Source organism: Pleuronectes platessa, chromosome 15 (assembly GCF_947347685.1).
Source record: "Pleuronectes platessa chromosome 15, fPlePla1.1, whole genome shotgun sequence".
Lineage (NCBI taxonomy): Eukaryota > Metazoa > Chordata > Actinopteri > Pleuronectiformes > Pleuronectidae > Pleuronectes > Pleuronectes platessa.
In genome coordinates this window covers 13610385-13637963 of record NC_070640.1, presented here as the reverse complement: position 1 = coordinate 13637963, position 27579 = coordinate 13610385, and the positions used below count along the sequence as shown (strand labels likewise).

The window sequence follows — 27579 nt, the reverse complement described above, 5'->3', positions numbered from 1 at the left end:
TGGAACTGGAATAAGAGTACGGATGAATAAGGACATCTGTAGCTTAGTACAAGATTTTCACAGACCAGTGAATAATTAAAGTCTAATTCAAAACTAAAATATTTTTGGACAAAATCAATCTAAAAATTCATATAGACTACAAATTAAGTTAAAAGCTGATTGACTAGGGTAGATTTGTATGAAGTCAGGTTTCATTTTCATTTAAGTGATGCCATCAAAGCAGCCCTGCACTTGACAGATTGAGGGAGCGCTGTTTACTAAGGTTTTGACAAATATGTTTATTATTAAGAATCAGAGACTTGATGTGAATACAATCACAACAGAGGGATTTTGCTGATGCCTTGATTAAAATTTGACATTTACAGCTCCTTTGATTGTCATTTTGAAAGTGGATGCAGAGCTCCACCAGTATGTGATCCTCACTGATCAGGGGCCAACCTCCACAAACTGATGCTCTGCCTATGGGGAAACACAGAAACCTGGGTGACATCATGTGCCATATGAATATAATTGTATGCACATTATGTCATATATGTGTCACCGTCTGGACACTGACTGTATACGGAGTGTTCACAGATGAACTGGATGATGTGGGCCTTTCAGTGACATCCTCTAACATAGATGTATTTAGTCTCAGCTGGATTCACTGGCATTGATGTCATCATCTTAATGAATAACACTGCATCATGGTGCTGACTCTGGATTTTGCTCTCGTCTCCATTAAACTGAACACTGGCTTGTGTTGCTGGCAGGAGCTGTAGCAACATAAAAAGGCCACAAGATGGTGGTGTTCTACAGGTGGGTAGTGTCATCTGGGTGGAAACAACTGAGCTCCTGCTTTTATTTTGGAACTGCTGTAGTTCTCTGATAAAGTCACACTGAAGTTACTCTCTACACCTGAACCTGAAGAAAACCCTTAGAGCTAAAGACTGATGGCCGAGGTTTTGGTGAAAACAAACCCAACCCTCACTCCTCCACACGTCTCACTGCCCTCAGACTACACAGAGATCAGCATTTACCCTTTAATTCCTCTGTCAGCATTGAGAAACCTGCACTGAATCAGCAAGCAGAAAGACACATGCACTAACAGGATGACTTTACACAATCACAATGAGCGTATATAGAAGAAAAGAGGGCATGATACCCTTTCTGCTTCTTCTTCTGTTGTAGATTTGTAAATTACAGTTATAAGCAAAAATAAACTCCCTTGTCATTCTGTAGAGTTGACCCTAAGACCAGGCCCAAGAGTCATCTTGTGAAACCAGATTTAAATTCACCAAATCTAGATTTTTATTATTTATTATTTGGATCTGCACCAACTTGCTCACACTCCAAATATATCATTGTTTTCCATCAAGATCTATTTATTTTCTTTCTTAGAAACCAACAAAAATGTTGAACAATTCCTGGATTCACCAGTGATCCCGAGCTGGACCAAACCTTTATAGACACTTCCTTTGGTCATACACCGTCCCCTATATAATATCATGGAAATTTATCAAGTACTTTTAGCATAATCCTTCTAAATACCAAACGGAAACAGAAACTCCTTGGCAGAAGTAACCATGACACAAAGTGAAAATGTGTTTTTAAAATGTTTTACAACTTTATTAAAATCCAAGACGGATATCTCTTTTAAAAAAGTATGCAGAACCTCAAGTCACTACTTTGTAGGAGAGTCTTTGGCAGCAAAGTGACTTCCATTTATCCGCTGCACCATGAAGGCCTCCATGATGGAGAGCTGCTGGGAGCGGCGTGGTGCTTCCAGCTGTTTGTCTCGTCTCTGCAGAGGCTCTGTCACCGCTGGCTCCTCCGTCACCTCCCTGTCTGAATTCTCTCTGAAGCCACAGTATGAGTGAACAACACAATGCTCCGAAACACAAAAAACAACAAAGACATGACTGGTTGAAAATCATCTTTTTTTAAATTCAATTCTTCTCATCGGAACAGCGTCTTTGGTTTTCTAAATACTTTGATGCAGCATTAATGTCAATGAGTGTCAAAGTTTCTTGGATTTCTGGAATAAGCAAATATTCCCACTACATTTATTGCTAAGTGCATCCTTTCCTTCTGGCTTAACAAACACTTAAGTGTACATGTCAATTTATACAAACACTTCAGCCTTCTCATATCAAACAACATCAACAATAACAACAACAAGGGGTGGGACAGGGACCATTCTTACAGAAACGGACAAAATGTACAATAACACAAAATCAAAAGTGTGTGGTTAGAAAAGTTTAGAATTGAACATTTTGTTGACTTATGGGAATGTAGAGGGAAATGTCATCATATCATTTAAACGTATACAAATATGAAAGGGGCTGCAGCAGAAAACGTGGTAGAAAAATATGTCCTTATTAAAACAAGAGAGGGCTTGACATCAGCATTTCAAAGTAAGAGTTGAAAGATCAACGCAATAGGTAAATTAAAAGATGAAGAAAATTACAAAAATGTATACTTAACAAAACAGTTTTAAAAAACAATAATTACAAACAGCTAAACAAACATATTACTTGTCTGAATTTCTTTAAATGTGATATGGTGGGGTGAAAATCGCATTGACATCGATATGTTGAGTTCTATCATATGAGCCCTTCCTACAATCAGGCTCCGGACGAGAGCGCGTTTTTTTAAGGTTCACTGCACACACTACACACAGTCCCATGTTTGTTCTGAGAGACGGAGGTGCATGTGTGGGGTAATTGTGTGTGTTGCAAACTTCCGACGAGCATAAACACAGGGACACGCAGAGGTTACCGAGTCCTGCGTCGAAGGCAGATGTTTGGCCGGCGTGTGGCCACGAAGCCGTACTTGCAGAAGCACTTGTAGGAGCCGGCGGTGTTGACACAGCGAGCGTTCTTACAAGGACTGACGTGTGCCCCTGGCTCCGCACACTCATCGATGTCTGAAAAAAAGATGAACACGAGCACTCATTAGGCTGTGGAAGACAGTAAATCAAACAATGCTCAATAGTGATAAATACAAGGTTGATACATAAACTAATTAGTGTTAGCGGCAACTGTGCGGTCCTTGAAATACAATAATCAATTCATATCACCCTGCGGTTCAAATCCTCCCCCAGCCAGTGCAGTTGCAGTCTACATTCCTTTTTGCATACTGAGTAACCGTGACCTTTGACCACTGAAATCGATTTATCTTTGGGTCCAAGGGACAAATGGTCCAAATGTGCAAATATTCCCTAAAGGCAAACTGAAGATATCATGTTCAAGAGGTAAAACATTTATTTTTTTACGCCACTTTGACCTTGAACCACCAAATCTTAATCTGTGGGTGTAAGAGAACATTTTAGCCAAATCTGAAAGGATTCTCTCGAGGCCTTCTCAAGATTGCATCTTAACGAGACAAAAACATGTTTTGAAAGGTCACAGTGACCTTGACCTTTGACGGACAAATTGGAATCAGTTCATCCTTTAGTCCTAATGAACGTTTGTACAAAATTGTGAAGAAATTCCCTCGAGGCATTCCAAAGATGATGCGTTTACAAGACCAAAAACCTTTTTTATAAGGTCACATTGTCCATGACTTTTGACCTTTGATTCCCTCAAGTCATTTCTGAGATATCGTGTTGACAAGATTGGGACAGAAAGACGGCATAAAAACATAAAATTGTAGTTTTAGTCTAGTGAAGTATAGCATTCATGAAAACGTACAAACCTATACAGCGGGTGCGTGAGTGGTCCAGCCTAAAGCCTGTGTTACATTCACACATGGTGCCCAGGTAGGAGCGGACACAGCTGCCATTTGCACAGCTACATTCATCTGAATCCTCCTCTGAGCTGTCCCCTGTTTTGAACACACAGGCAGGACAAAAGAGAAAATATGGGATATAAGTCATAAGCTAATTCAATATAGAGCTCATTTAATTTCATATATCCTAGAATTTCATATAAAATATTGACTGCATTGATGGCGTGTGGTTCCACCTGGGTTGTAGTTGGCGAAAGCGGCGAGGAAATCCTGCTCCCCATCTGACTCAGTCTCCAGATGCATCTCACACAAACGAGTGAACATCTCTGAGCACAAGGAAGAGACATTTTTAGATTTAAGGCAAAATGGAAAAGCTGAGCGTGTCAGTCGGGACAGCAGCTTGCTCACCCGAGTGTCTGGTTGGACATGTGTTGCACTCGGGCCCCCACCCGCGGCCGTAGTGGCAGCAGCACTCTGAGTAGGTCACCACCATGCCGTTTCTCGGCTCGCTGCAGATCAAGCCCTCGTCCACCTGCAGGAAACACACGTCCTTGTGGGCTGCAGTGCGATCTGGGTTAAAAAAACAACATAGACATAAATGGAGTCAGATTTGTGTAGTCAGATTTATCTCAAGTTCATTACAGGAAGCCTCATTCAGGCTGTTTGAAGATTAATTACATGTAAAACAGTATCATGCAAGCCAGTGGAGAAAGTGCAAAAAATATATATAGTAGGTAAATGTATAACTTTACAGCTAAACGTAATTTCAGATGTTAACAGCATTTGAAGATGAAAAATCTATAAAAAATGAAACATCAATACACAGACACTATTTTAAGACTTTCTCCATAACTGCTGCATGCTGAGGTTTTGAACATTGAAATGTTGTTTATCAAGCAGAAGTAGCAAAAACCACTAAGTACATAAAATTAACTTGCTCCCTTTATAATCTGTGTATGCTTGTTACAGGTTGGTGTTAACAGAGGTCAGGAGCTTTTTTCCAAATACGCAGCTGCAAAAGTGCAGAAATGAGTCCGCCCAATAATACAATACGTATCTGTGTAGCCTACAGTAGCTATAGAATTTTTTTTTTTGAATGTGCCACACAAAATATTCCCTCCGTGAGTAATAGAAACATTAAAAGATTTAAGTCCATTTTCTTAAGATGAAACTACTTATTTGCACTTAAAATTTGAAGCTACAGTTAATTTAAAGAAGGAACCGTGTTTAAAATGCGATCATCCTTAAAGTTTTATCAATGAAGTGTCCCTATACAGTGTTCGTATGTAGAGTATATATGTTTATGTGTGATAATATATACAGGGTATACATCAACATGATATTTATTAGAGGGGACGAGCTGATCACCTGAAATTCTAACACGAATGAGTTGCAGTGGGACAACAATAAGTTGATGTAAATGCTCAAAGCCAGATCTCTTGTTATATCTTTTAAACAGACCAAAGTAAAACATGGGAGCAGTATTTAGTGCTGTTTGATTCACATTAAAGCTGATTCACGTGTTGCATTCACGATGACGACATAAGGGACAATTACACTTCCTTTTCCGTTTTCTTTAATTGTAAAGATATACTATAATAATAATAATAAAAATAATATGAGTATTACAGTGTTCAAAATCCTTTTTTGTCTGCTGGTTAATTTGTGTTACGCTGTTACAGCCCTGCAGTGTTAATTTCAGATATAAAAGCAGCCATGATCATGACATGACACTACTGTGAATCTTTGTGAATCTAACCCTAGATAGTTCATTCTCCACTAAATGAGCAGCTTTTAAATGCATTCTCTGTCTTTTCTCTACCAAAACAATAACATTTTACAATAAACACAACACAGACAAAGATAAATATGTGAAACATTCTGAAAAATTGCTAAAATCACTTTTCCTGACACTGATCATACTCTGATATTGTTTTACCTGCAAAACCTTGTATATATTTAGTATCTGTATCTTGATTTTGGTATTTAGCAATTAAGTGGGTGAGAGGGGAAATGGTGTAACACAAAAGCACTACAGGCTGCAAGGGGACACAAATTAAGAAGAATTACAGAGAGCAACATGAGTGGCAGATGTTGACGTAAGCCAAAACTCATTTTGATCAGTCAGGCTCAGGCGAGCTAACGCTAATTCGTTTTCTAGTTTTTTTTTTTACCCACCGTCATAGACGCACTGTTTCAGCGCTGCACTGAAGGTGAGGGGCGGGTCGCAAAAACAGTGAAAGGAGCCGGGCGTGTTCTCACACCTCCCATTCTTACAGTACGAGGGGTCCTGGCACTCATTCACATCTGCAAAGGGCACCACAGACACTGGTTACAGTATGAACATCTGCTTGGAGCCAGCTCTGGTTGGCAGGTGGTGGAAACAGTAACACAAGCATCAGTGCAGTTGAGTTCAAGTTCAATTCAATAGTCCTGAAATAAATTCTCCCACTGTAAAGTCTGCAATGGTCGGGTTGGGCTGTTGGATGCAGCATATCTTACACTCGTTGTGTTGTCCTGTAATGTACAGTGTTATTGTGTCCACCACCTTTATTTAAAGTTGTCTTCCTGTATAGGCGTCTATCATACATGTTGCATGCAGGTTATTTCCCTCCCCTGTATAAACTGAGCTCTTGGTCATGCACTGTACATCTGGTTTGTAGTTAACATGCAACCACACTGTGCTCCATGCATAAAAAAGAGGGCTGCAGGGTAAAACAGGAAGCTTGGCTGCAGAAACACATCAACCGAGGAATCTGTATCTGTCAAGATGTTTGCAGGCAGTTTGCAGAGAAAATGAAGGACAACGCCAAGTAGGCAGGTGTGGGCTGAAACAGAGCAGGTACTTGGATGAGGATCACTTCTGTACGGGGGAGTGAAAAATTCAATAGACTGATGTGGTGTTGAATATTGCTGTTGTTGTTCTCCGTTTGGGTTTATTTAATATAATATATAGTGGGTCTAGTAGGGTGCATACTTATCATTTAGCTAACAAATACATAATTATTAAAAACTACACAGGCTGATAAAGAGACTCAGAAATGCTCTTTGAATGCAATGAAAATTAGCTCTTTTATATTTTGTTATTCTTAAGCCACATATTCTTCCCTCTATATTCTTTGCTTTTATTCTCATACTTTTGTTGATTTTGTATTAATAAAAATCAAGTCAGAGGTCTAAGTCAGTACGGTCATATTCACTTTCATTCACGCTTTAAACTACAGATCCAGAGCTTTGTGTTTCTCAAATTAACACTTAAATGTCCAACGCCTGTCTCGAAGGGAGATGCTTCTAAGCTCATCAGTGTCCGTCCACTTTTCAATTTTCTTTCATACTTTCTATTCTCAAGAATCCAGGACTCATCTGAAGACATGCTTAACACTGGCTCCAGTTTTTTTAGGAAACAACAACTACTGCCACCACAACTCCTTTGTTCCAATGTGGCGCTCGGCCAACCACACCTCACCACCACATGGCTTCAGGGGGATACTGTACACCATTCCTACATATAAAGCCTTTCCAGGCGTCATCCATCATCCAGCAGGAGGAACCCAGCTGTGCTGCCGGCATCCCCGCGCTCTGACCCTCGTGCGGCTTACAAGGGGAGAGAACGGCCCTATCAAAAACTGTGGCTACAGATCTGGGGCCTGTTACTCAGCGTATACGTTACATCTGGTTGCACTCAGCTCCATGTACCACTCCGGTTGTAAATAAATCGTGTGAAGCGTTAGAATTCTCCGTCACAAAACCGTTTATATATAGAATTTGAAACAAGGTGAGTATGTTCAGATGGACTTAGATTTCTCAGAGGGGAATTAAATATTTTTTAACTGCACAAGCCATTCAGAGAACAATGACGGTAAATTACAAGAGCAACTAATCACTTATTGTTAAAATTAGATAACATGTGGGACTTCATGAAGCCTGAGCAGCTCTGTGGGGTTCTGTTTATTAAAGCCAAAATAAAGATGAGGACTGAACTGCATTTAAAGAGACAACACATCACGTGGTGGTCTACAACCTGTATGGAAAAACGTATTTGAGGGAAGTATCAAAAAAGGGTGATGAAAATGTACGTGAACTGAAGAATGTAACTAAGAAAATGGATCTGAAATGAAAAATGTACAGATTAATCATTGAATGATTTGATTAATTTAAAGCTGATTTGTTGTGCTATGATGAAAAACAGAACTACATTTGATCATTGTCCACACCTTGACATTTTATCATTTACATTTCACTACACAAAATCGCCATTTCTCATTTTAAGAAAAGTGCCCTCAAGGGTGAGAGTAACAAAAAAGAACTGGAAAACATGGAAGTGATGAAAATCTTTCCAAATTAATAAATGGAGCAAAAAAAGCCTATAAAAAAGCACACGCCAACTCAGCTCAATTCTCGACCTTTTCTGCCAAGAGTGTCAGTTTATGCCTGAGGACATTATTCACAAGTTTGTGGGCGCTGCTTTTGATTTATAGTTCAGTGCAAATCGATGTTGAAATGCTAAATGTCAGTCAGGTGTTGTGAATGATGACTTGAGAAACACAGCCCAGTTGATTATCAGAGCAATGTAGTTCTGAATAAAACATCACTTAGTTAATCAAATCAAATGACAATACATCACTCAATTTTTCCATTCCCAATTTTCATCACTTCCATTATTTTCATTTGTTTGTTACTTGCGCCCCTGAAGCTACTATCCTTGAATAGTAAATAGCAATTTTGTGTTGTGAAGGAGAAATTATGAAAACGTGGAAAAGATGGAAAACATGGTTCTGTTGTCATCGTATCACAAACTGTTTTAATAAAATCTCTCGATTATTAACTTAATTTTCCTTCTCACATCTGCTTTCAGTTCACATGCATGTTCATCACCTCTGTATTTATCAAATAACGTTTGTCACTTCCACCCCTAATAAAAATATGTTATGTCCGGTCACTCTATGTAACTTAGACCTTGATTTAAAAAGCGTGTTCTGACCTGGTTTATTTATTGACATTTTTTATTTTTACTTTGTGTGGTTTGTGTGGGTTTAGCTCAGGATGACTATTATAGATCCTCTGACATCAACATCCTGCCGCTGTGGTTCGTAAAAACACAACATGAGTAACATTTAAGGTGATAAAAGCCCCTTTCAGCCACTTAAAATGCATGGGAAACATTTGACTTATTTAATATATAAACTCACTTAATTTGTGAATTAGTTCTGATTACAACAAATGATAAGTGTTTCATTGTCCTGTTTAATATGATAAAAAAGGGTCCTTCACTGTCTTTGTATCTGAAATCAGTTTTGTTTCCCACAAATGAAAACAGAAAAAAACTAAGATTTCTTTCTGATTTCTTTGCGTTTTCCAGGATAACCTGCCCATCGCTGCCTTGTTGCTCTCTGTAACCCTGGCACTGCGGGGGGTCTGCACTCACCAGCCTGCTCCTCGGGGGTCACACAGCCGTTGCGGTCAGTGGCCAGGGTCCATGGCGGCGAGCAGATGCAGTAGTATGACCCCGGGGTGTCCACGCAATGGCCGTTCTTGCAGTTGGCTGGGTCCCCGCACTCATTCACATCTGTGCGAGCAAAGAGAACTCAGTGTTCGACATAATCCCAACAGTAGCTTGGCAAATATGGGAGAAGATGCCAGTGGACTCACCTGCTACTATTGCCATCACACACTTCTTCTTGTTGGAATCTGGAGTCCAGGGACGTTTACAGTTGCAGTAGAAGGAGCCCTCGGTGTTGACGCAGTGGCCGTTGGTGCACAGAGACTCGTCGTGGCATTCGTTCACATCTGGGGGAGAACATGCAAAAGCAGAATCTGTAACGAGGCCTCTGCAACACTGCTCTGTGTTCAGCGTGAGGATCCACTGAAGCGTCATGTTTTGCTGTGTATCCGCTCGCTCACCAATGCACTCCAGGAGGTTTCCGTCGTAGTAGAAGCCCTGCTGACAGTAGCACTCGTAGCCCGGCAGCGTGTTCTCACAGCGGCCCTTCTTGCAGATTTCATCAGCAAACAGAGAGCACTCGTCGATGTCTGCAGACGATAAAGGAATAATCTGTCCTCAGCACTTACAGGAAGCGTTGTCAGTGTGGCGATCTCATGAGTCACGACTACGGTAAACATTAGGAACTGACAACACACAGTATTTAGACAAGGTTAAGTACGATCACAGTATTTAATTCAGGCCTGACTGAAATCATTTGATTGATTAGAGCCCAATCGATATATTGATTGGTTGGAAATATGTGAAACTTTCAAAGAAATGTCGCCATCTGGGTTTATCTGGCCAGCATGTAAGACTTTTATTTTACAGATTAAATAATGGAGGAAAGATGTACATTTGTATTTAAATGTCACGTGAAAAATGTGTGTTTATTTTTTTAATTCAAGTTAAACATATTTGGCTGTATCTGTGTTTGTTTCTTATTTACATGTACAATATCTTATAATAAAGTTTGTGGTTAAACTGTATAATACTAAACCTCAATTACATTTATTTGTCCCAAGGGTTCGACTATGACATCAAAGGAATCATTGCCAATTTTTTTTTTAAATATATTTGGCAGACAATATATCGATATCATAACTTTGTCAAAATATGCACCATGGAAGGCAGGCAGGCTGTACTGGAGTCCTTCTTCAAAGTAGAGACCCTGTCCGTTTGGACACAGGAAGTGGAACTCGGCTGGGAAAAGAAGACCAAGAGGATTTTAATAACCACCGCATGAGATACAGATACAGTGTATGGCTCAGGATGATCAATAATCTTCTGTGAGACTTGAATGTGAGTTTATTTGCATGTGAACACAGTAGAGAGTAAATGTACCAGAATGGGAGACAGGACAGGGGTAGATCTCACAGTGGTCTCCCCATCCCACTCCGATGGAGCAGCAGCACTCCTGCTTGCTGACGTTGGTGGCCAGGACGCTGTCGCAGAACACGGTGTCATCCAGGTTCAGGTAACACTCCTTCTTCTCGTCCATCAACACATGAACGGCTGCGGGAGCGAACATGGTGAAACAGAACAGGATGATTTAGGGTCTAAATCCAGCGACTAGTCTTTACCTTTAATCTGCGTTCCGAGTTGATCTTCATTTTAATTTACGGCTCTAAAAATCTAAACTGGGTCAGGAAGAATACAGGATTTGGTCATTTATGACTAATCATTATAATTGTTTGGCTTATAGGCTTCAGATGTGGTTTACACTTGAGCAGAAATGTTTTGGGTTTGGGACAAGCAGGGATCAGATGTTCAGGCCTGGTTAAGGTTCTGGGATGAATGAGGGTCAACAGTAGACCAGGAGGGAATCCGTGCAGGCTTACCCTCACAGCTGTGTTTGTCCTCTGAGAGGATATAACCGTGGTTGCAGGCGCACACATACGAGCCCGGTCTGTTCTCACATGAGCCGTAGGGCTGGCAGAGGAATCTGTCTGCAGCACACTCGTCAAAGTCTGAAAAGGAAATCACACAGGTGGCTTCAAGACCTGGTTTCTACCCAAACACCACGTGAGTTGCAGACAAATCGTTTTTTTTCTTTATCAAAGTAAGAAAAAAAATTGTAATAGATATATATTGACCAATGTTGTGTTGTTGCATTCACACTTTGGCGTTTTTATCTTGACTCAAGAGCTGGGGCTTTCAGGTTATGTAATGCTTTCAGTCAAAACCCTGCGCTCACACTCAAAAGGCTCCTGCTTGTGCTCAAACTGCTCTTGCACTTTGTCTGTACGGATGTTCTGTGCTCCAGTTTCAGCTCTTCTCCTCGCGCTCAGAATTATTTTGTACATGCGTGAAACATCTGCTCTTGGTTTTCGGGACAATTTAATTTGTCAACACTACACCTGGCATTCTGTTGGTTGGGGAACTTTGACAGACTTGCTGCACAAAAAAAATCCAAGAGCAGCGATTCACACACGAGTGGCTTGAGTGCTATAGGAGAAGGGCAGGAAATGGCTGGAAATCTAAGCACAAACAGGGGCTATTCTAGTTAAAATCCCACAATAGAGATGTTTAGATAATAATGAATTTACATTTTTTACTTTATCATGCAGAAAAAGAAAAAAAATTCAGAACTTTGTAAAGAAGACAAAGACAACATGCCTCTTTAACAGTAACATCAGCTCCTAAAAGAGTTGAATGAGATGTTGAAAGGTAAAAATACATGGATACAAATTAAGATACTGCGAATAAAACAAACCTATCACCTCCTGTATATCAGTTAGTTACTAGTTGGTGGCAGAACGACATACAGCGCATGGTTTTCTGGTAAAGGTCATGACCTTAAAGGATGTAAAAGACTGACCTTGGCATCGCCTGCCTCCGACCAGCTTGTAGCCTTTCTGGCACTCACAGTGATACGAGCCCATGCTGTTGATACAGTGGCCCCTCTGACAGTTTGATGGCCTCTCACACTCATTGATATCTGGGAAGGGAAGGAAATAAAAACAACTGGGTTGGAATGTGAAGCACGTGTTGAGCAGTTTTGGATGTTTTCTTTAACCTGTTACTCACTCTTTATTTTTATTAGTTATCAACTGACATAAAAGAAACGTATTACTTTAAGGTGCTAAATAATTTGCATATTGGTTTGTGGAATAACTCCTGCCTTCACAGTGGCTGCCTTCCTGTGTGCGCTGGTATCCTGGGTAACACTGGCACTGGAAGGAGCCTTCAGTGTTGATGCAGTGGCCGTTGGCACACAGCCGCACGTCCTCACACTCGTCAATGTCTGATCGAGAGAAAGAACAGGAAAAAACACAACTTCTTGGATGATTCAGGATTCATATTAGGGATCAAACAGCCATCAGGTCACTCGAGTGCATTATAAGAAGCCTAATCTGTGTACTGGGGTGAAAGGGTTAGATAAGAACTTCTCACCACTGCACCCTTTGCTGTCTGCTAATGGAAGGAAGCCCTCGTTGCACAGGCACCGGTAAGTACCGGGGAGGTTCTCACAGCGGCCGTTAGGACAGATGCCAGGCTTCTGACACTCATTAATGTCTGGTGAAGCATCAGGGAGGAAAGAGAGGAAAAGAAATCTCATATTTGTTGTATTTATTAGCTTTTTTTTTTATTACCTCCGCCAAGGAAGTTTTCCACCTCTGTCTATTTGATTGTTAGTTGGTTTGTACAAAAGCTACTGGACGGGGATTGAGGGATGTGCTATGAGTCAGGGGGTGAATCCAATAAATCTAAGGCACATTTAAGGAACTGATATCTATGAATGTGGGAAATCTGGTGCAGCTAGATTGACTTCACAGAGACTGATTATGAAAACACGCAGTAACATATGATATATAATATCATATTTATCTTGTACTAGGTAAAAATCTTTCTTTTCCCTCTACAGAATGTTGATCTGTGATGTTCCTATGTAATAATATTAAATAAAATTTAAAAAAAATCTGTCATGATGGTTTTCACAGCTTTGTAGATTAACAGCAAGACACCATATATCGTACAGATCTGCAAACTCTCTTTTTACTGAAACTGAATTTTTTGGGTTATAATCACATGGGTTAACACCTATATAGTCTTTGGTTAACACTCACCATAGCAGGTGCCAGACCTGGCCTCGTGACCAGGCAAGCAGGGAACACATTCATAGGAGCCTGGTGTGTTCTCACACTGCTCAGTGGGACAGGTGTTGGGATTCAAACATTCGTTTATATCTGAAATGAGGGAGAAAAGGTTGAACACACACTTGTTTGGACTGACACAGACACACATGCAGGGCACAGATTCAAGTGTATGATAGTTGCACACACATAATGAGTGTTTTGTCAGTGGAAAGCCGGCACACTAACATCCATGGTGTCATAATAATCAGCATCTTTGTACCTTCACAGGCTGGATGACGGTGGGACTTGCTCCTAAACCCGCTGTGACAGTCACATTTATAAGAACCAGGCAGGTTTATACACTGGCCGCCGACACCACAGATATCCTGCTTAGAGCACTCGTTCAAATCTGCAAAACAGTAAGGATGAGGCCAATGCAGGTTTTGATATCTCATTAAAAAAAAACATTGAATTAACTCAACTGAACGCACCTATGCACTTAAGTCTGCCATGCTGCACCATGTGTTTATAGCCCTGACGACAGAGACACTTGTAGCTGCCCTCGATGTTGACGCAGAGGCCTCTGCCGTGGCCGCACGGCTCGGACTTACACTCGTCATCATCTGTAAATCAGCAGAGAAGAGTGATGTAAATACATATCATGGAAATTAAGTCAATTAAATCCAATAAAATGTGCAAATTTGCAGATTTAAAATCAAGATAAAAATATTTTTCAATAAGAATAGTGTCTTTTTAAAGATGTACTCTGTATTGTATTTTAAAAAAGGGACACATTTAAAGACATGACGTTCTGACTTCCAGCCTCTAGCTTAGGTCATACTCTTTAAAATACAGAATCCTACACTTTCCAACACGATGCAACCTGATAGCACCTTTCTTTAGACCCGTCCCAAAACTGGGAAATACCAATACGTTCCAAGCTTCACAGCCCCAGGTAATAATGGAGGCTTTCTGCTACAAACTTTTTGTCTCCGAGCCCAAGCCAAAATATTTTCTCAAACTTTGAAAAGTTCCCTTCAGAGCCACAGAAGACACACAACTGTTTTGGCAGCTTGAGTAGAACGTCTCTTGTTGAGTAACCTGACCTCTATGTGCAGCTTTACTGAAGCTAACTATTCATACAGTTGAACAGGAAACTAAAGCTCCATTAAAAGCTGTTAAATCCCACATAATCAATTCTAATTTCATTCGGGAGGCCGAAAAAGTGAGTGAAATTATTAAAAACTATGCATTTAAGTTGAGGAACAATAATAGCGATATCATGACCTATAATTACTTTCTTTTAATTTATCGTCCTTGTCATTCATCTATTTTTGATTCATAAAAAATATATATTCTATATATATTATTATATGAAATAATATTTTTAAGTTAACATTTTCTAATTTAAGTTGCTATCCTTCCCGTTAATTACGTATCTATCAATGACACAACACGTTTTCTTGGAACAAACAATAAAGCAAAACAAATAAAATGTCAGATTGAGATTGACCGTTGTTTGCCAGCATGCATAAGAAAAGACTCATCAGCATCCCCTCCCTGCGACTCATCTACCGAGCGCCTCCACCATCGTCTCTTACCCTCACAGATGTTCCTCTGCGGGTTCAGATGGTAGCCAGGGTGACAGTGACAGATGTGGCCGTTCAGGCTGTTCTCACACTCGCCACGACCACAAATGTTCCTGCTTAGTCTACATTCATCTGTCACTGCTTCAAGAAGGGAACACAGAATGGGCAAGCATCATATATATATATATATATATATATATATATATATATATATACACATGCATATATATATGGATAAATATATTGTCATTAAATATACACTGTATATAGACAAACAACATCCATGCAATACCTAGGCTCTGCTATTTTTGGCCATGTTCACACTATTCAAGATTTGGAAGGACCTCTGAGTTTTTCACATCAGGGCCGATGACAGGTGTCAGTCAGACAAACAGAGAGAAGCTGTATTAGATTTCTTCAGCAGTACTTTCTAATAATCATAAATGAAAACACAAGACAAGTGTTACAGACCAGAATCTGAAATGTGGAAAAAGAGGAAGCCCGACTGATTTAGAATTTTAGGAGCCAATTACGATAACCGTATTAGAGCGTATAAAATATCGGATACAATAAATCAGAAGATATATACATTAAAATGTTTTTAAATGTAATTGAGGCTTGATATTGAAAGTTTAACCATAAACTTGATCATAAATAACTATGAATTAAAAGAAAACTCAAATGCAACGAAATATCTAGAGCTTGAATTATGTAAACAAATGTAAACATAAATGCACATCTTCTCCCTACTGTAAAATTTTTAATAAATTGTTTCGGAGCATATCAGCTAACATGAACGACGATACCAAAATGCTCATATCGGCTCCTGTTATCAGCAAACTGATACATTGGTCGGGCTCTACTTTCCAACACCCACCAAAAGGGACAGTGTTATGATTCTGGTCATTTAGTGTCTTTTAGGAATTTTCTTTTTCTTTTTATGGAAATTAAATATGTGTCACATAACCTTATGTAATAATGTGGTTATGGCAACACTTGCTTCCATAAAACACAAAGCAGAGTGTGAACATGGCCAGAAGGTTGGTCCATGCTTCATGGTTGAATGCTGACAACATCTAACATGTCCCAAAGCATCCGTTAACCCTGAGAGAAGCATGCGTCTGAGTAGATTTAACTTCATGTCAAACTGAGCTCTTTTCAATTTCTGATATTAACTCTAGCAACGTGGATCATCTTAGTGTAAAACAACATGTGTGTGACATCATAAAATAAATCCATTGTATAAATTAGCTTATCAGAGAAAGTCGACCCGTCTTTTCTTATCAGGGAATGTCGAGAGCTGGAATTTCCAGTTCTGAGGCGCATGAAGCATGAACCAGCACTCACAGGAGAAACTCACTACCAGGTTAATACAGCACAGATATTTGAGTCAGTTTGAAGTTTGCTGGGAAACTCACGAAAGACTTTAGTCTGTGTTTCGAAGGGGTCATTGCCTGGGGTCATTCGGATGATAGTCGGAGGGGTGGGTTTAACAACTGTGGATCCGACAAAAGACAGATGAAGTGGACAGAGTTTAGAGAAGGAATGGAAGACGTTGAACTTGAGTCCTGCTGTTTTTTGTCATCACCCCACGGAGGATTGCTTATTGTTAGCAGGAAGACAGAAATGTTTCCCTCACTGTGACGGATGAAGTATGTGAAGTACCAGTAGCAAACATTTGAGCTTCAACAACTTTGAACAAGCCTCCGCAAAGAGGTTTGTGCATGGAAACCATCGGCTCTTGGTGGAAGGATGGGACATGGGCCAAGAAGGAGCCCATTGCATTTACACCATAACAAATGGGTGGATCCAGGAATTTATTTTCACTTTCTTTAGCAATTTTGCAGGAAAATAAATCATGAATCCTGCTGATCCTGCGTGTTATGAGTGTGTGGGAAATTTGGTGCATATCCAAGTAGACTTCCGGATCATGTCTAGGATTTGAATGTGTTTTCATGAGGGGAGTGGTGAGCCTCGGCGGAGGTGCGAATCCTGATTTGTGTGATTCTAGTATCGGATGTGTGTTTACCGGGAACACGAGGGCTGCTGGTGGTGGTAGGAGCCTGCACGGTGGTCGTTGTCTCAGGTGGCCTCTCCTGATTGAAAGAGTGAATGAGATCTTACAACACCTAAAAATCAACCAGCCATTATCCTCGTATTATTAACAACGATAAAATAATGTCTTACCGGCCGCTTCGGCTCTGGAGGGAAAAAAGACATGGACACACCAAGAGTATTACTATTGTGTATTGGCATGAACGATACGAAATAACGACAAGCTGAAAAGTGTTTGATACCTGAGAGAAATCCTGAGCTTCGGACATTTTTGACTCACCCTCTTTGTCATGCTTGCGGGGGAAGATGATGGGAGGGAAGGCCACACTCTCTCTGATGTTCTGGAGAAAGTAGCCTTTCCCGGCAGGGCAGATCTGACTGAAGGCCACTGAGCACCACATGGAGAAAGGGGAGAGGGTTTCACAGTTAGTTCACATATACCGCAAAATACTTAATGACTCTTTGGATATTTGAAAAGCACAAATTACAACTGAAACAACAGCACAGATGGTGGATTGTTTGTATGAACTTATAAACATCCTTTAAAGAAACTGTGCATTGAAAAGAAATACAAGCACTTTCTATGTCTTATGAGAACTTATGACAACAGAACATAACAATAGCGTATAAGGACAAAATCCAGATTCTGGCTTATTGCTGTGTCCCAGTGTATGATCACTGTTAATTAAACATAAAACCATCATACATATCACAAAATGAGCTTAAAGAGCTATAAAGTTGAAGTTTAAGTGTCATAGCTTTATTTTATTTTATACATCTCAAACTAAACTGATGAAATTGGTATTTAATATTAAGCCACAAATGGGATTTGTGAGCCGATTCAGAAACCAGTTCGCCTTTTCTTTGTAAAGCCTCACTGCTTTTAGTTTCTCTGTCTGATTCTAGTCTGTAACGTTTGTCTAGTGTCTTTGTTTATGATCGTTATACTATACTGTTCAAGTCATTGGAAATCCTTAGGGTCTCTAGCTGCTCCTGTTGATCTCCATCCACTCACCTGTGCCCACCTGAGGACATCTCTCACAGTTGCGGCCCCAGGCTTTGCCCACCGTGCAGCAGCAGATCTCCTGGGTGAGGAAGGTCGGCACCGCGTGCTCGCAGCCCCTGGCCTCGGACGCCATCAGGAAGCACTGCGCCTGCTCAGCCGGGGACTCTGACAGAGGAGGGTTCGAACGGGGTTTGATTTTGGTGATTAATCTCGACCATCCAGTTTTTTAAATGACAGCTTAATGTCACCGGAGTGGGTGCGCTGTTAAAAAAGACCCGGAAGGCGCTCTCACTCACCAACACATCGGTGCCTGTCCAGCACCAGACCAGCCTTACAGGAACATTTGAAGCTGCCCAGTGTGTTCAGACAGTCTCCGTTCTGACAGACGCCCTGCATGGAGCACTCGTTGATGTCTTCAAGTGCAGGAGGCGGGGTGTAAAAATCAAAATGTTATTTTGAATATCTTCCCAAAGATTTTATATAGTCAGTCATTTATCATAGGGTAAAACTCGATAAGTTAAACCGAGCTCTTAGGTCTAAATCGTCCTCCTTGTTATAAGCTACATCCCGCCTGTGTTACCTTGACAGTGAGTGCTGTTGTATCTTTTATAGCCTTGTGGACAGGTCGAGCCATACTCTTCCACTATTGTGTGTTTGACTGATGCATCTGAGGGAAGAGAAGACATGGTTAAGACCAGAGATATGACCAAAGCATGAGTGCAAAGGACGTGAGAGGAGCAGCAAACAGAAGATACAAACTAAAATACATCTGTGAAAACCTTATCTTGGATATTTTGGTGGGAGGAAGTGGAGATGCGTCGTCCATCATTATGCTCCGTCTATGTAACCCTCATCTGACTCTCTGCCAGCATGAGGATACGCCTGTTTTCCAAACTCGAAAATCTTTCAACACTTTACTTCTTTTCTAATGACAGCTGTTTTTTATGAGGCCTATAATCAAGTGTAGCTAGTTACAGAATAGACAGCAAATGTCTCTCATGAGGGTTTGACTCATAACAATACAGGAGTCCTCCCCTTCAGGAGCCTTAAACCTCCAACACAGAGGAATGTCCTATTTTCCACGAGGGAGTACAAACACGCAAGGCCGTTTTATTAGAGAGCTGCGGGAAGATGGAACTCGCGCAAACATTTTGGAAACAGGCGATGAGACAACAGCTTACTTTTGTCTTTTAGACAAATGGATATGAATGTAACTCTCTCTGGGCAGGATCCCAGTTATCTAAAGACTATCCAGACACACAGTATCAGGTATTTTTTTGTCAAAGGAGGTATTGTCTGAGTCAGAACTGAGAGGCGGAATAATAGCAGAGTGGAAAAAACGGGAGCAGCCAACTTCTTTCTTGAAACCCAATCTTCAGCAGTGTGATGACAGTCGTGCGCTGGGCAGGCCTATGGGAACATGCTTAAGTAGAGGGTTATTTTCCACATTCTGTTTTTCTGTCTCACTGTCTGTGTGTAATTCCCGTAATTTCTTCCGTTTTTTTTTTTCCTCCCCAGCGTTTGACACACTCCCTCACCCACTTCACCACTAACTTTCATCTGCACACTCAGGCACATTTTAAAGAGGTATGGAGTAATTGTTGAATCGTAGGGGCCATCATTTCAAAAGGGGGATGATAGACATTTACTGATTACCGGAAGAAAACAATAAGTTTGCACTTTTACACCTGAATATAAGCCAAGTTAACAAGGCGAGAAGTCCATCAACATAGCAGGGAGAAAGGGATTGAGAGCAGCAGAGATTTCTTGAAGTGCACTCTCACTCACTTGGAAGTTTGGGGCACTGATAACAATATTTTTGTCCCCAGGAATTCCCCACGCTGCCGCAGCAATCTTCCTGGTTGGTCAAAACAGGAAGTGGGGTGCTGTTGCACTAAAGAAAGACAAGATGGAGAAATATTAACGGTGGGAATACAGAGATAAAGGAAGTTTGCACGTGCCTATACTCACAGCTTGTTTGGGCGTGGTCTCCTGGAAGCAGCGCCCCTTCGGTTTGTGTCTCTGGGGGAGCAGGCGGGGCCCTGTCTTGTGAGGAGTCTTGATGTCTGATTGGTCGAGAGGTTGAATGACCACAGACGTGTCCGGCGTGTGGTGAACACGCACGTTAATCTGCACTGGAAATAAAGAAATGGTAGAAATCAGAGGGATGAAACATGTCACCAAACTGATTTTCACTTTCACTCAGACCAACCAGGGATAGAGGATAAGTACCTTCAGATGAGTGGTGCCCTACTTGTGAAAAAGGCAGGGTGAAAACCGAGTGTGTTTGCGTCAACTGGGTCCGCCCTATGCCCGACTGCTCCACCAGTTTGAGGCCGTCTGGCTTCAGAGATACGGGGTAGACGGGCTGCTTGTTGCCTCGCGCTGCCTGAGCTTGCTGCGTCTGCTGGAGTGGAAACTGGCAGAGCCGACCGGTGAAGCCTGGCGGGCAGAGGCAGTGTTTCCTCGAGCTGCATACTCCTCCGTTCATACACGTCAGGGGACACACAACTATGGAGAAAAAGAGAGAAGGAGGGATGTCAAACCAAGATGTGCAGAGACTCCCACCGGTCGACGCTTCATCGCTATCAATCACATCAGATGAGAGGAAAAACACAAGCACATAATAACAGAGGGAAACAGCTGATTTAAGGTCTTTACTTCAGGGGGGGTGATATGTTCACATGAGCGTTCTCATGATTTAGCTTTATATAACAGAAATATGGCAGACAGACAGCAAAGTTGCATGAACAGTGCCACATAAAATTTTAACTCTGAGCTGAACCATTGCAAAAGTCACACCAGCATGACGGACTAACGGCCGGCTGCCGAGCCTGAGCTGGGATGCAGGTAGGGTCCCTGATCTGTTTGACAGTCCAACATATGGGAAAGATCTCGAAATCTATGGGAAAGCCACTGGCTGGAGACAAGCTCGCGGCATATACTGTATTCATTGCAGTTTTATTAGGTCTCCCATTGTGTTTATTTTAAGTCCGGTTGGTTTTGAAACGTGCACAATAGAACAATTATAGGAAAGAGAGAGAAAGATGAAGAAAGAGAGCAGTTGTGTGGAAAAGTAAGCTGTGCATCCAAGGGTCGGAGAGAGAATTGAGCAGCAACAGGACTACTGGACAGCTAGGCTAAAATGATTTAGCCAAGAAAAACCATGAGTTTCCGCATTTGAGCCAAAAATATGTTTTTGATCAAATTTGCCTGCTAGTTCAAACATATACAGTATGAGCATAGTTTTCCTCACAAAACTAAATTGATCAAGCAGCCAAACTCCTGGAATGCAAGTTATTAGGTTGGTAAATAGAATAACTAAACAGAGGCCATTTCTGATAATCCTGAAAAAGCAGTAATGCACAATATTCCCATAAATTCATCTTCTCAGATGTCAATATGTAGAGTTTTCTCTCTGTAATAGTATTACTGCAGATATATTTCTATCATTGCTTTTTGTTTGTTCGTTGTTGACCAGGATTACCTTAAAACTACTGGATTACCACGAAACATGGTGGAAGGACGCGGTACGGGTCAGGTAGGAAACATTAACATTTGGTGTGGATACGGATAAGAATGAGGATCCAGGAGTTGTTTTAATCCCACATTTCTTCAACATTGTGAGATACAGAGTTTTTCAGCTGTTTTGTTGATTTCTCAACATGTGAGGTGGCCTCTTTCATGACCTTCAATCTCATTACACTGTCAAATAAACAACAAAAACCATAGACACTGATATTTGTATTGTTGTTATTCAGTGCTGTAAATGTTCCTCCTCCTACTCTGTACCATGACTGGGCTAAACAGCACATGCCTTCTACAACTACCTGTTAAGTGTCAGGTGTTACAGCCTCTCCTCATGTTCATCAACTAACATACATCATCTCAGCATCATCACAATCCAATACAATCCAGTGCTACGACTCAAAACACAACTTTTGCAAATGGAACAGCAAAACACAGGCTAGTTTAGAAGAGAAAGCCCTGACTCAGTCATTGAGTAAACACAAGAAAGCTCTGTGCAATTGAATATAACAAGTGCCCGTTCTAGACCTGCCTGTTTGTCGGGCCCGTGGTGATGCTGGTTGCAGCTTTTCTCTCTGAAACTGTGAAAGTGACCTCCAGTAAAGAGCCGTTGCAAGTAAAGACCTGCTCCTGAACCCTGGAGCTGCACCACGGCTGCTGCACAAAGAGCTGCCCACCTGTTTATTCAAAGTTCGATGGAGCTTGGTTTATCAACATTGAGCGTATCGCATGTGCAAAATCGCAAAATATAAAAAAACAAATGCCAAGTGTGAAGCCGATACGATGAACAGAGATACGCAAGTGATTTCTGGAAATATTAGCTATGTTATTGTAAATTAAGGGTCGCACATTTTTGGGTTACACTTGAGATCCTGTGAGCACTTTTCAGACCCACACAAATCCAAATCCAAAGTTTGGATATAGGAAGTATCCAAAAGGTAGCGTAGGAACAGAGAGGAGAGGAGAGCAGGCCTCTTTCTCCTGCTGAGCCAAGTGTGCACACATGGATGTAATTAGGAGCGCACTGCCAGGGAGTCTGGGCCGTGGCGTAATTAGGGGACTAGATCACTTTAAACACAGCAGGGACATCCTCACAGAGTGAAAGTCGGGCAGAAAAAGTCAAGGATATCAGCGGAACAGCCAACTCAAAATTTCAAAATCGGAGGTGAAGCTGACCTCCACTATCCGCCGCCATGTGACGGTGGTCTTTAACCACAAGGAAAAAAGTGCAGGCAGCAACGAGCGGCACACCGGAGACAAGACCACTCAACTTTGTCCGACTTTCTGCTGACATACCCTGAGAGAGCTTTTCGTGGCTCCAATTTCGTCCAAGCACTGGATTTAGAATGAGAGGAAACTGGGAGAAAAACGCGGGGGTTGAAAATTGGAATCGCAGCCGCGGGGAGACAGGAAAAGAACCTCTTTCCAAATGTGATTACACAATCTCAAACCCACAGAGAGCGGAGAGATGATGCAGGGAAAGTCTGGGCTGAGGCCTCGTCTGGGAGGGAAGGTGTCTGAATCAGAGCGGGTACTCTGACGTTGGTCAGGGTCAACGCCACAATAATGAAACTCCGTCAGATCGGGGAGTCGTGTTGCACTTTTTGGGTTCAGTTTCTTGGGGAGGGAAACCGTTTGATGTGAAAATGAGCCCCATGTGATGCCACACAACAGACAGTGCCAAGTACTATACACAAGCTGTCAACAGATCTCCTTCTACAGTCGTGACAGGGTTATTCCTGTGTCAAGGAAGGTCCGTAAAGATGTTTGGCTCATGAGCTGCCCAGGTGTTGTCTAGACCAAAATGATTTACATGAATTATTCAAACCCAGCCCAGAAAGCAGTGATTTCTGCTGAAACTAAAATCATATATTCAAAGGCTGGAGAAGAAAAGAAAAGATGAGAGGGGGAAAAGAGGAGAAGAAATAATACCCTTGTTTACCCCCCATTCAAAATGTATATTATTTTATGGGAGGTAACATGAGGTCATTACTGGGACACACTGGCTTTCATATTCACATTAAAAGGGAAATGGGGACAAGTCAAAATAATAGCAAATCAAACTTTATTTGTATCGCACCTTGTAGAGGCAGGCCTGATATGACGGAAAGTTTGGTGCTAATTTTATGTTGGAACGTTTCCTTTTGTGCAGTTGCCAGATTCCAGTTATGTAACATGATCTATACACCCACTGATTTTATAAAAATGGAATTAGAGCCACAGTGGTTTGGACGGATGGATGGATGGACGGATGGATGGACGGATGTACTTATAATGAAAAATGCTATAATACTCGAATGGCTTCAGCCAAGGCCCATCAGTCCTTGAATCTAACTAAGCTACACCAAGTTTCACACACTTGTTTTAGTTCCTTTAATATGACAGATTTTTTCAATCAAAATACTAGAATTATTCCCTGGGAAAACTATGAAAATGTTTTCCTTTTTCCCTTAATTTATTACTGCATAATTCCACCAAGTTTTGTGGGAAATCCATTAAGTACTTTTTGCATAATCTTGCTTAAAACTTAACAAACCAATCAACAAACAAATGGACAGGGTGGTCTGTCCCAATTCAGCACTACCACCTGGCCCTACCCCTTTGCTTTGCACGTGGCCGTGAAGGGGTAGTGTTGTCCAATTTCTCTATGTGATCAAGGGGTAGCGGCCATCTCTCCCTTCAATCAGCCATTCAACTATTGTGTAGTCAGGTGTGTATACCCCCGTAAAAACAAATTACTATTTCAGGAAATTCCTGAATGCTTTACGAACTGCGACTGCTGCAGGCAAATTTAGCAGAAATAACCATAACATTTTTTTTTAAATCCAGCGGAACATCTTATTTTAATCCAGTAGCAAATGAAAATGTAATTGAATCGCTGTGACAAGCTTTTCAGGAAAAATCACTATTGGCTTCTTCCCTGACACGTGATCTGTTCAGCAGTTTTTACGTAATCCCAGGTGTACTCAATTAAGGATAAAACATTGCAACTTTACTGAGGCTAATATACCTGCAGAAAGGTTACCAGGTTCATCCCAGGCCCCACACAGCATCAAACTCACAAGTAGTATCACTGCACTTCATGCCCATAATATCTTGTTTGCCGGAGTCTGTCTAAATTAGGTGTCTCATTTCTGTTCGAGCTCCAGGAGGACTGATTCACTTGCATGTGAATAACACACAGCGACGCCTCTGCTCCAGATGTGCCTCATACGCTCAAGCTCAAGCTATACTGGCAATGTATGGGCTAATGCTTTCTGCAGATCTTGTATGAGAATGGGCGTGTGTGTGTGTGTGTGTGTCAGAGTTATTAACTGGAGGGTATGGTGTCTCCTGGAGAGCGGCTGTGGTTATGTGACTGCACCACATTATATACTGAAAGGAGAACAAAGCTTTAAAGCTGAGATCATAACAAGGATTTTACTTTTCCAGTGGATTTTCCCATCATCACCTTGGAGTTCATCAGCAGAATTTATGATCCCAAATCACTCACTGGCTCCCATCCCCGTCGCCAGTGGGCTCAGCGTCTCAGAGGCAGCCCGTCCTCTGCTGCGTGCACCACACCTTTGTCGTGGATCTAACACATTCCTGAGACGAGTGGTGGTGTGTCATTAAAAATCAAATGCACCTAAGAGTTAATGTGGCGGTCTGAGTGAATGTGAGGCATGAACAGGGAGGACTGGCTGAATGGTGGAGGGAGGAGCAGCGTCATGAGCCTCATTTTCCACACGGCCTTGTCAAAGAAAACAGAGGAAGTCAGGAACTCATTCAACAACCACTCGCCTTGCATTTGTTGCGTTTCATCTTCACAAATTCAATAAGTTTAGCGCAGAAAAACAATTTGAGTGAGGACACATTGTTTTTGCCATTGAATATATCGCCACATTTTCTCCAAACGGCTTCAGCTTTGCTAAAAAAACATTCAGAGTTTACTTTATCTTTCGCTGTCAGGCCTTTAGAAAAAAAGCCTAATTTAATATAGAACGTCAGCTCGCAGGTATGTGCCAAGACAGTTGGGAAGCGTATAATTTTCCCATGCAGCGCTCACTCCAGCTGAAGGAGGGAGCGGAGCTGAAGGAAGAGACAGAGAGAAAAGGGGGAAAAAGAACTTTGTCTTCAAGCTCCTCTCGCTCGGAGTATACCTCAAGTGACATATGAGTAAGCGCTACTACTTAATAATGTCATGATTCACCACAAGAGGAGGAAGACAGATCTCTTCACAGCATTGAGCTGATAGAGAGAATGTATTATATTGTTTCTCTGGGAAAGTCAGGGAATAAAAAGCAAATAAGAGTCAGAGAATAGAAAGTAAGACGTTGCAGTGAGATTGTTGTGATTCCCAGACTATTTTTATTTTCAGGAAAACAAGTTGCATATTGCCCAACTGTTTAAAAAGTACGACTCATGTAACCGACAGGATATAGCTTAAAATTATGTGTGGGTGAGAATACTGATTATTATATTCTTACCTCAGTAAATTAGTCTGTTCTTTTTTTGGAGGGTGATGACAAAAATGTATTTTCACAGGCAATAAAAGAAACAGAGAAACAGCAAATGTAGCAAAGGGAGAAAGAAAGAAAGAACTACTGGAAAAAACGAATGAACGATAGGAACAAAGAAAAAAAGAAACAACAAACGAACGGAAATGATAAAGAAAGAGAAAGAGAAAACAAATGAATGATATGACTAAAAAAAGAAAGAAGGAAAGAAGGAAAGAAAGAAAGGAAAGGTTGCCCTCCGAGTGCCCTGTTGCCACCCACCCACTCACTCCTGTCTGTCTGGAGATGACGCATCATCACACCCCTCCCCTCCACATCGTCCTCCCCGCCGCTGGCCGCACCCTCCCAGCGCAAAAACAACAAATTACAGCCCAACAACCCACAGTTGAAAAAGCTCCCAGCTCACTGAGCCTAGAGCCGAGTGTAGACATCGTCTCCCACCGGGCGCACGGCACCACGAGCCCGTCTCTGAACACACTCATATCGTGGCAGAAATACAAACAGCAGTTTAATTTAACCAGTCTGAAAGATTCCCACACACAAGTCTGTGGTGATGCTCTTTGAGTCACTCTCACTGTGATTCTGTCTGAGTCCACCCACTCAGACGAGTACAAATCGAGGCCAATACACTTTTGGATCAATATGCGATTATTTCCAGGCTGATTCAGAAACCTGGTGCAGCGGAGTAACTGTGATGGATGGTTCGGATTCAGACTGGTGACACACACGACCTCATGACTAAACTATGTCTCACTGGACTCTCACTGGAGGAACTGATTACATAGAAGTCAAACATTCTTTGTAACTTGCATATTTCGGTCGGGTCAACGGCTCATAATCAGTCATGGTCATCATATCACACATGTTGTTGTCATTGTGAGGTTACAGGCGACCAGCGGAGACTACACAAATAGGCCCAAAAACTGTCCCTAACGTAAACCGCTCTATTGAACAAACATATGTAATGTGTTAATGACTGAGCTTTAGACATGGTAGCTTAAACCGATTTTCACCCTTTGGCAAAGTCAGACCAGCTGATTCCAATCTTTATGCTAAGCTAAGCTAACCATCCCCTGCCTCCAGCCTCATGCTCCTTAGACACATGTACAGTATGTGTGATGTCAACCTTCTCATCTAACTACCGAGAATTAAGTGAACAAATGTATTTTCTAAAAGCTCTGCCTTTGACTTGTAACTCTGGTTTGGTCTACACCAACTTCAGATTAAAACAGCTGCAGAAGTAATAAACTCGAGTTTTCAGAGCTGGAATTGGATACTCTTCTCTACTTTTATGAGGGGGTTGGCTACATGAGAGGCTCAACCACATGGTCAGCGTCCAAACGGGGAAATCAAAACAATAAGCTACAAATGGCTAAAAGCTGCAGAATGCTACATAGTCAGGTGTTATAACTATCAGTGGGTTCAAGGCTCTCGTATCACACAGTAATTTCCTTAAACAGTTTCATTTAATCTAAGTTTGCATTTCTATAAGTATTCCTGTAGAGTGTTTTGCTCCTGTCGAAAAATGTCTTTGTGGCCTTACACTATCAAGGTTGGTTATCAGTGGCAGAGTTACAGTCAATCCTGGCATCAAAACCTCCGACGTATCAGAGTGTGACAGACAAACATCAAC

At 41.5% G+C, this 27579-nt stretch overlaps 1 protein-coding gene across 4 annotated transcripts in view; it reads right to left on the bottom strand.

Annotated features, from left to right (window-relative positions):
* Window positions 1–1902: 1902 nt before the first annotated feature.
* ltbp3 (latent transforming growth factor beta binding protein 3) overlaps window positions 1903–27579 on the bottom strand; it is a 34746-nt gene continuing 9069 nt past the window's right edge. Inside the window, exons 1-29 of one of the 4 annotated variants that reach the window (XM_053441912.1) lie at window positions 25917–26209; window positions 20152–20430; window positions 19891–20054; window positions 19708–19813; window positions 18500–18586; window positions 18216–18332; window positions 17929–18084; window positions 17194–17301; window positions 17046–17059; window positions 16888–16954; window positions 16277–16354; window positions 14871–14999; window positions 13761–13892; window positions 13550–13678; window positions 13261–13380; window positions 12587–12709; window positions 12315–12437; window positions 12012–12131; window positions 11032–11160; window positions 10535–10705; window positions 10313–10393; window positions 9613–9741; window positions 9361–9498; window positions 9137–9277; window positions 5890–6018; window positions 4120–4281; window positions 3948–4037; window positions 3679–3807; window positions 1903–2908 (exon numbers count right to left, since the gene is read on the bottom strand). In XM_053441912.1, coding sequence (XP_053297887.1) covers window positions 2757–2908; window positions 3679–3807; window positions 3948–4037; window positions 4120–4281; window positions 5890–6018; window positions 9137–9277; window positions 9361–9498; window positions 9613–9741; window positions 10313–10393; window positions 10535–10705; window positions 11032–11160; window positions 12012–12131; window positions 12315–12437; window positions 12587–12709; window positions 13261–13380; window positions 13550–13678; window positions 13761–13892; window positions 14871–14999; window positions 16277–16354; window positions 16888–16954; window positions 17046–17059; window positions 17194–17301; window positions 17929–18084; window positions 18216–18332; window positions 18500–18586; window positions 19708–19813; window positions 19891–20054; window positions 20152–20410 — 3483 coding nt within the window. In that variant the 5' untranslated portion in view covers window positions 20411–20430; window positions 25917–26209 and the 3' untranslated portion in view covers window positions 1903–2756. Of the gene's footprint in view, window positions 2909–3678; window positions 3808–3947; window positions 4038–4119; window positions 4282–5889; window positions 6019–9136; window positions 9278–9360; window positions 9499–9612; window positions 9742–10312; window positions 10394–10534; window positions 10706–11031; window positions 11161–12011; window positions 12132–12314; window positions 12438–12586; window positions 12710–13260; window positions 13381–13549; window positions 13679–13760; window positions 13893–14870; window positions 15000–16276; window positions 16355–16887; window positions 16955–17045; window positions 17060–17193; window positions 17302–17928; window positions 18085–18215; window positions 18333–18499; window positions 18587–19707; window positions 19814–19890; window positions 20055–20151; window positions 20431–25916; window positions 26210–27579 lie in introns of those variants that run through there. The other 3 variants (XM_053441909.1, XM_053441908.1, XM_053441911.1) reach the window with 3 other exon arrangements.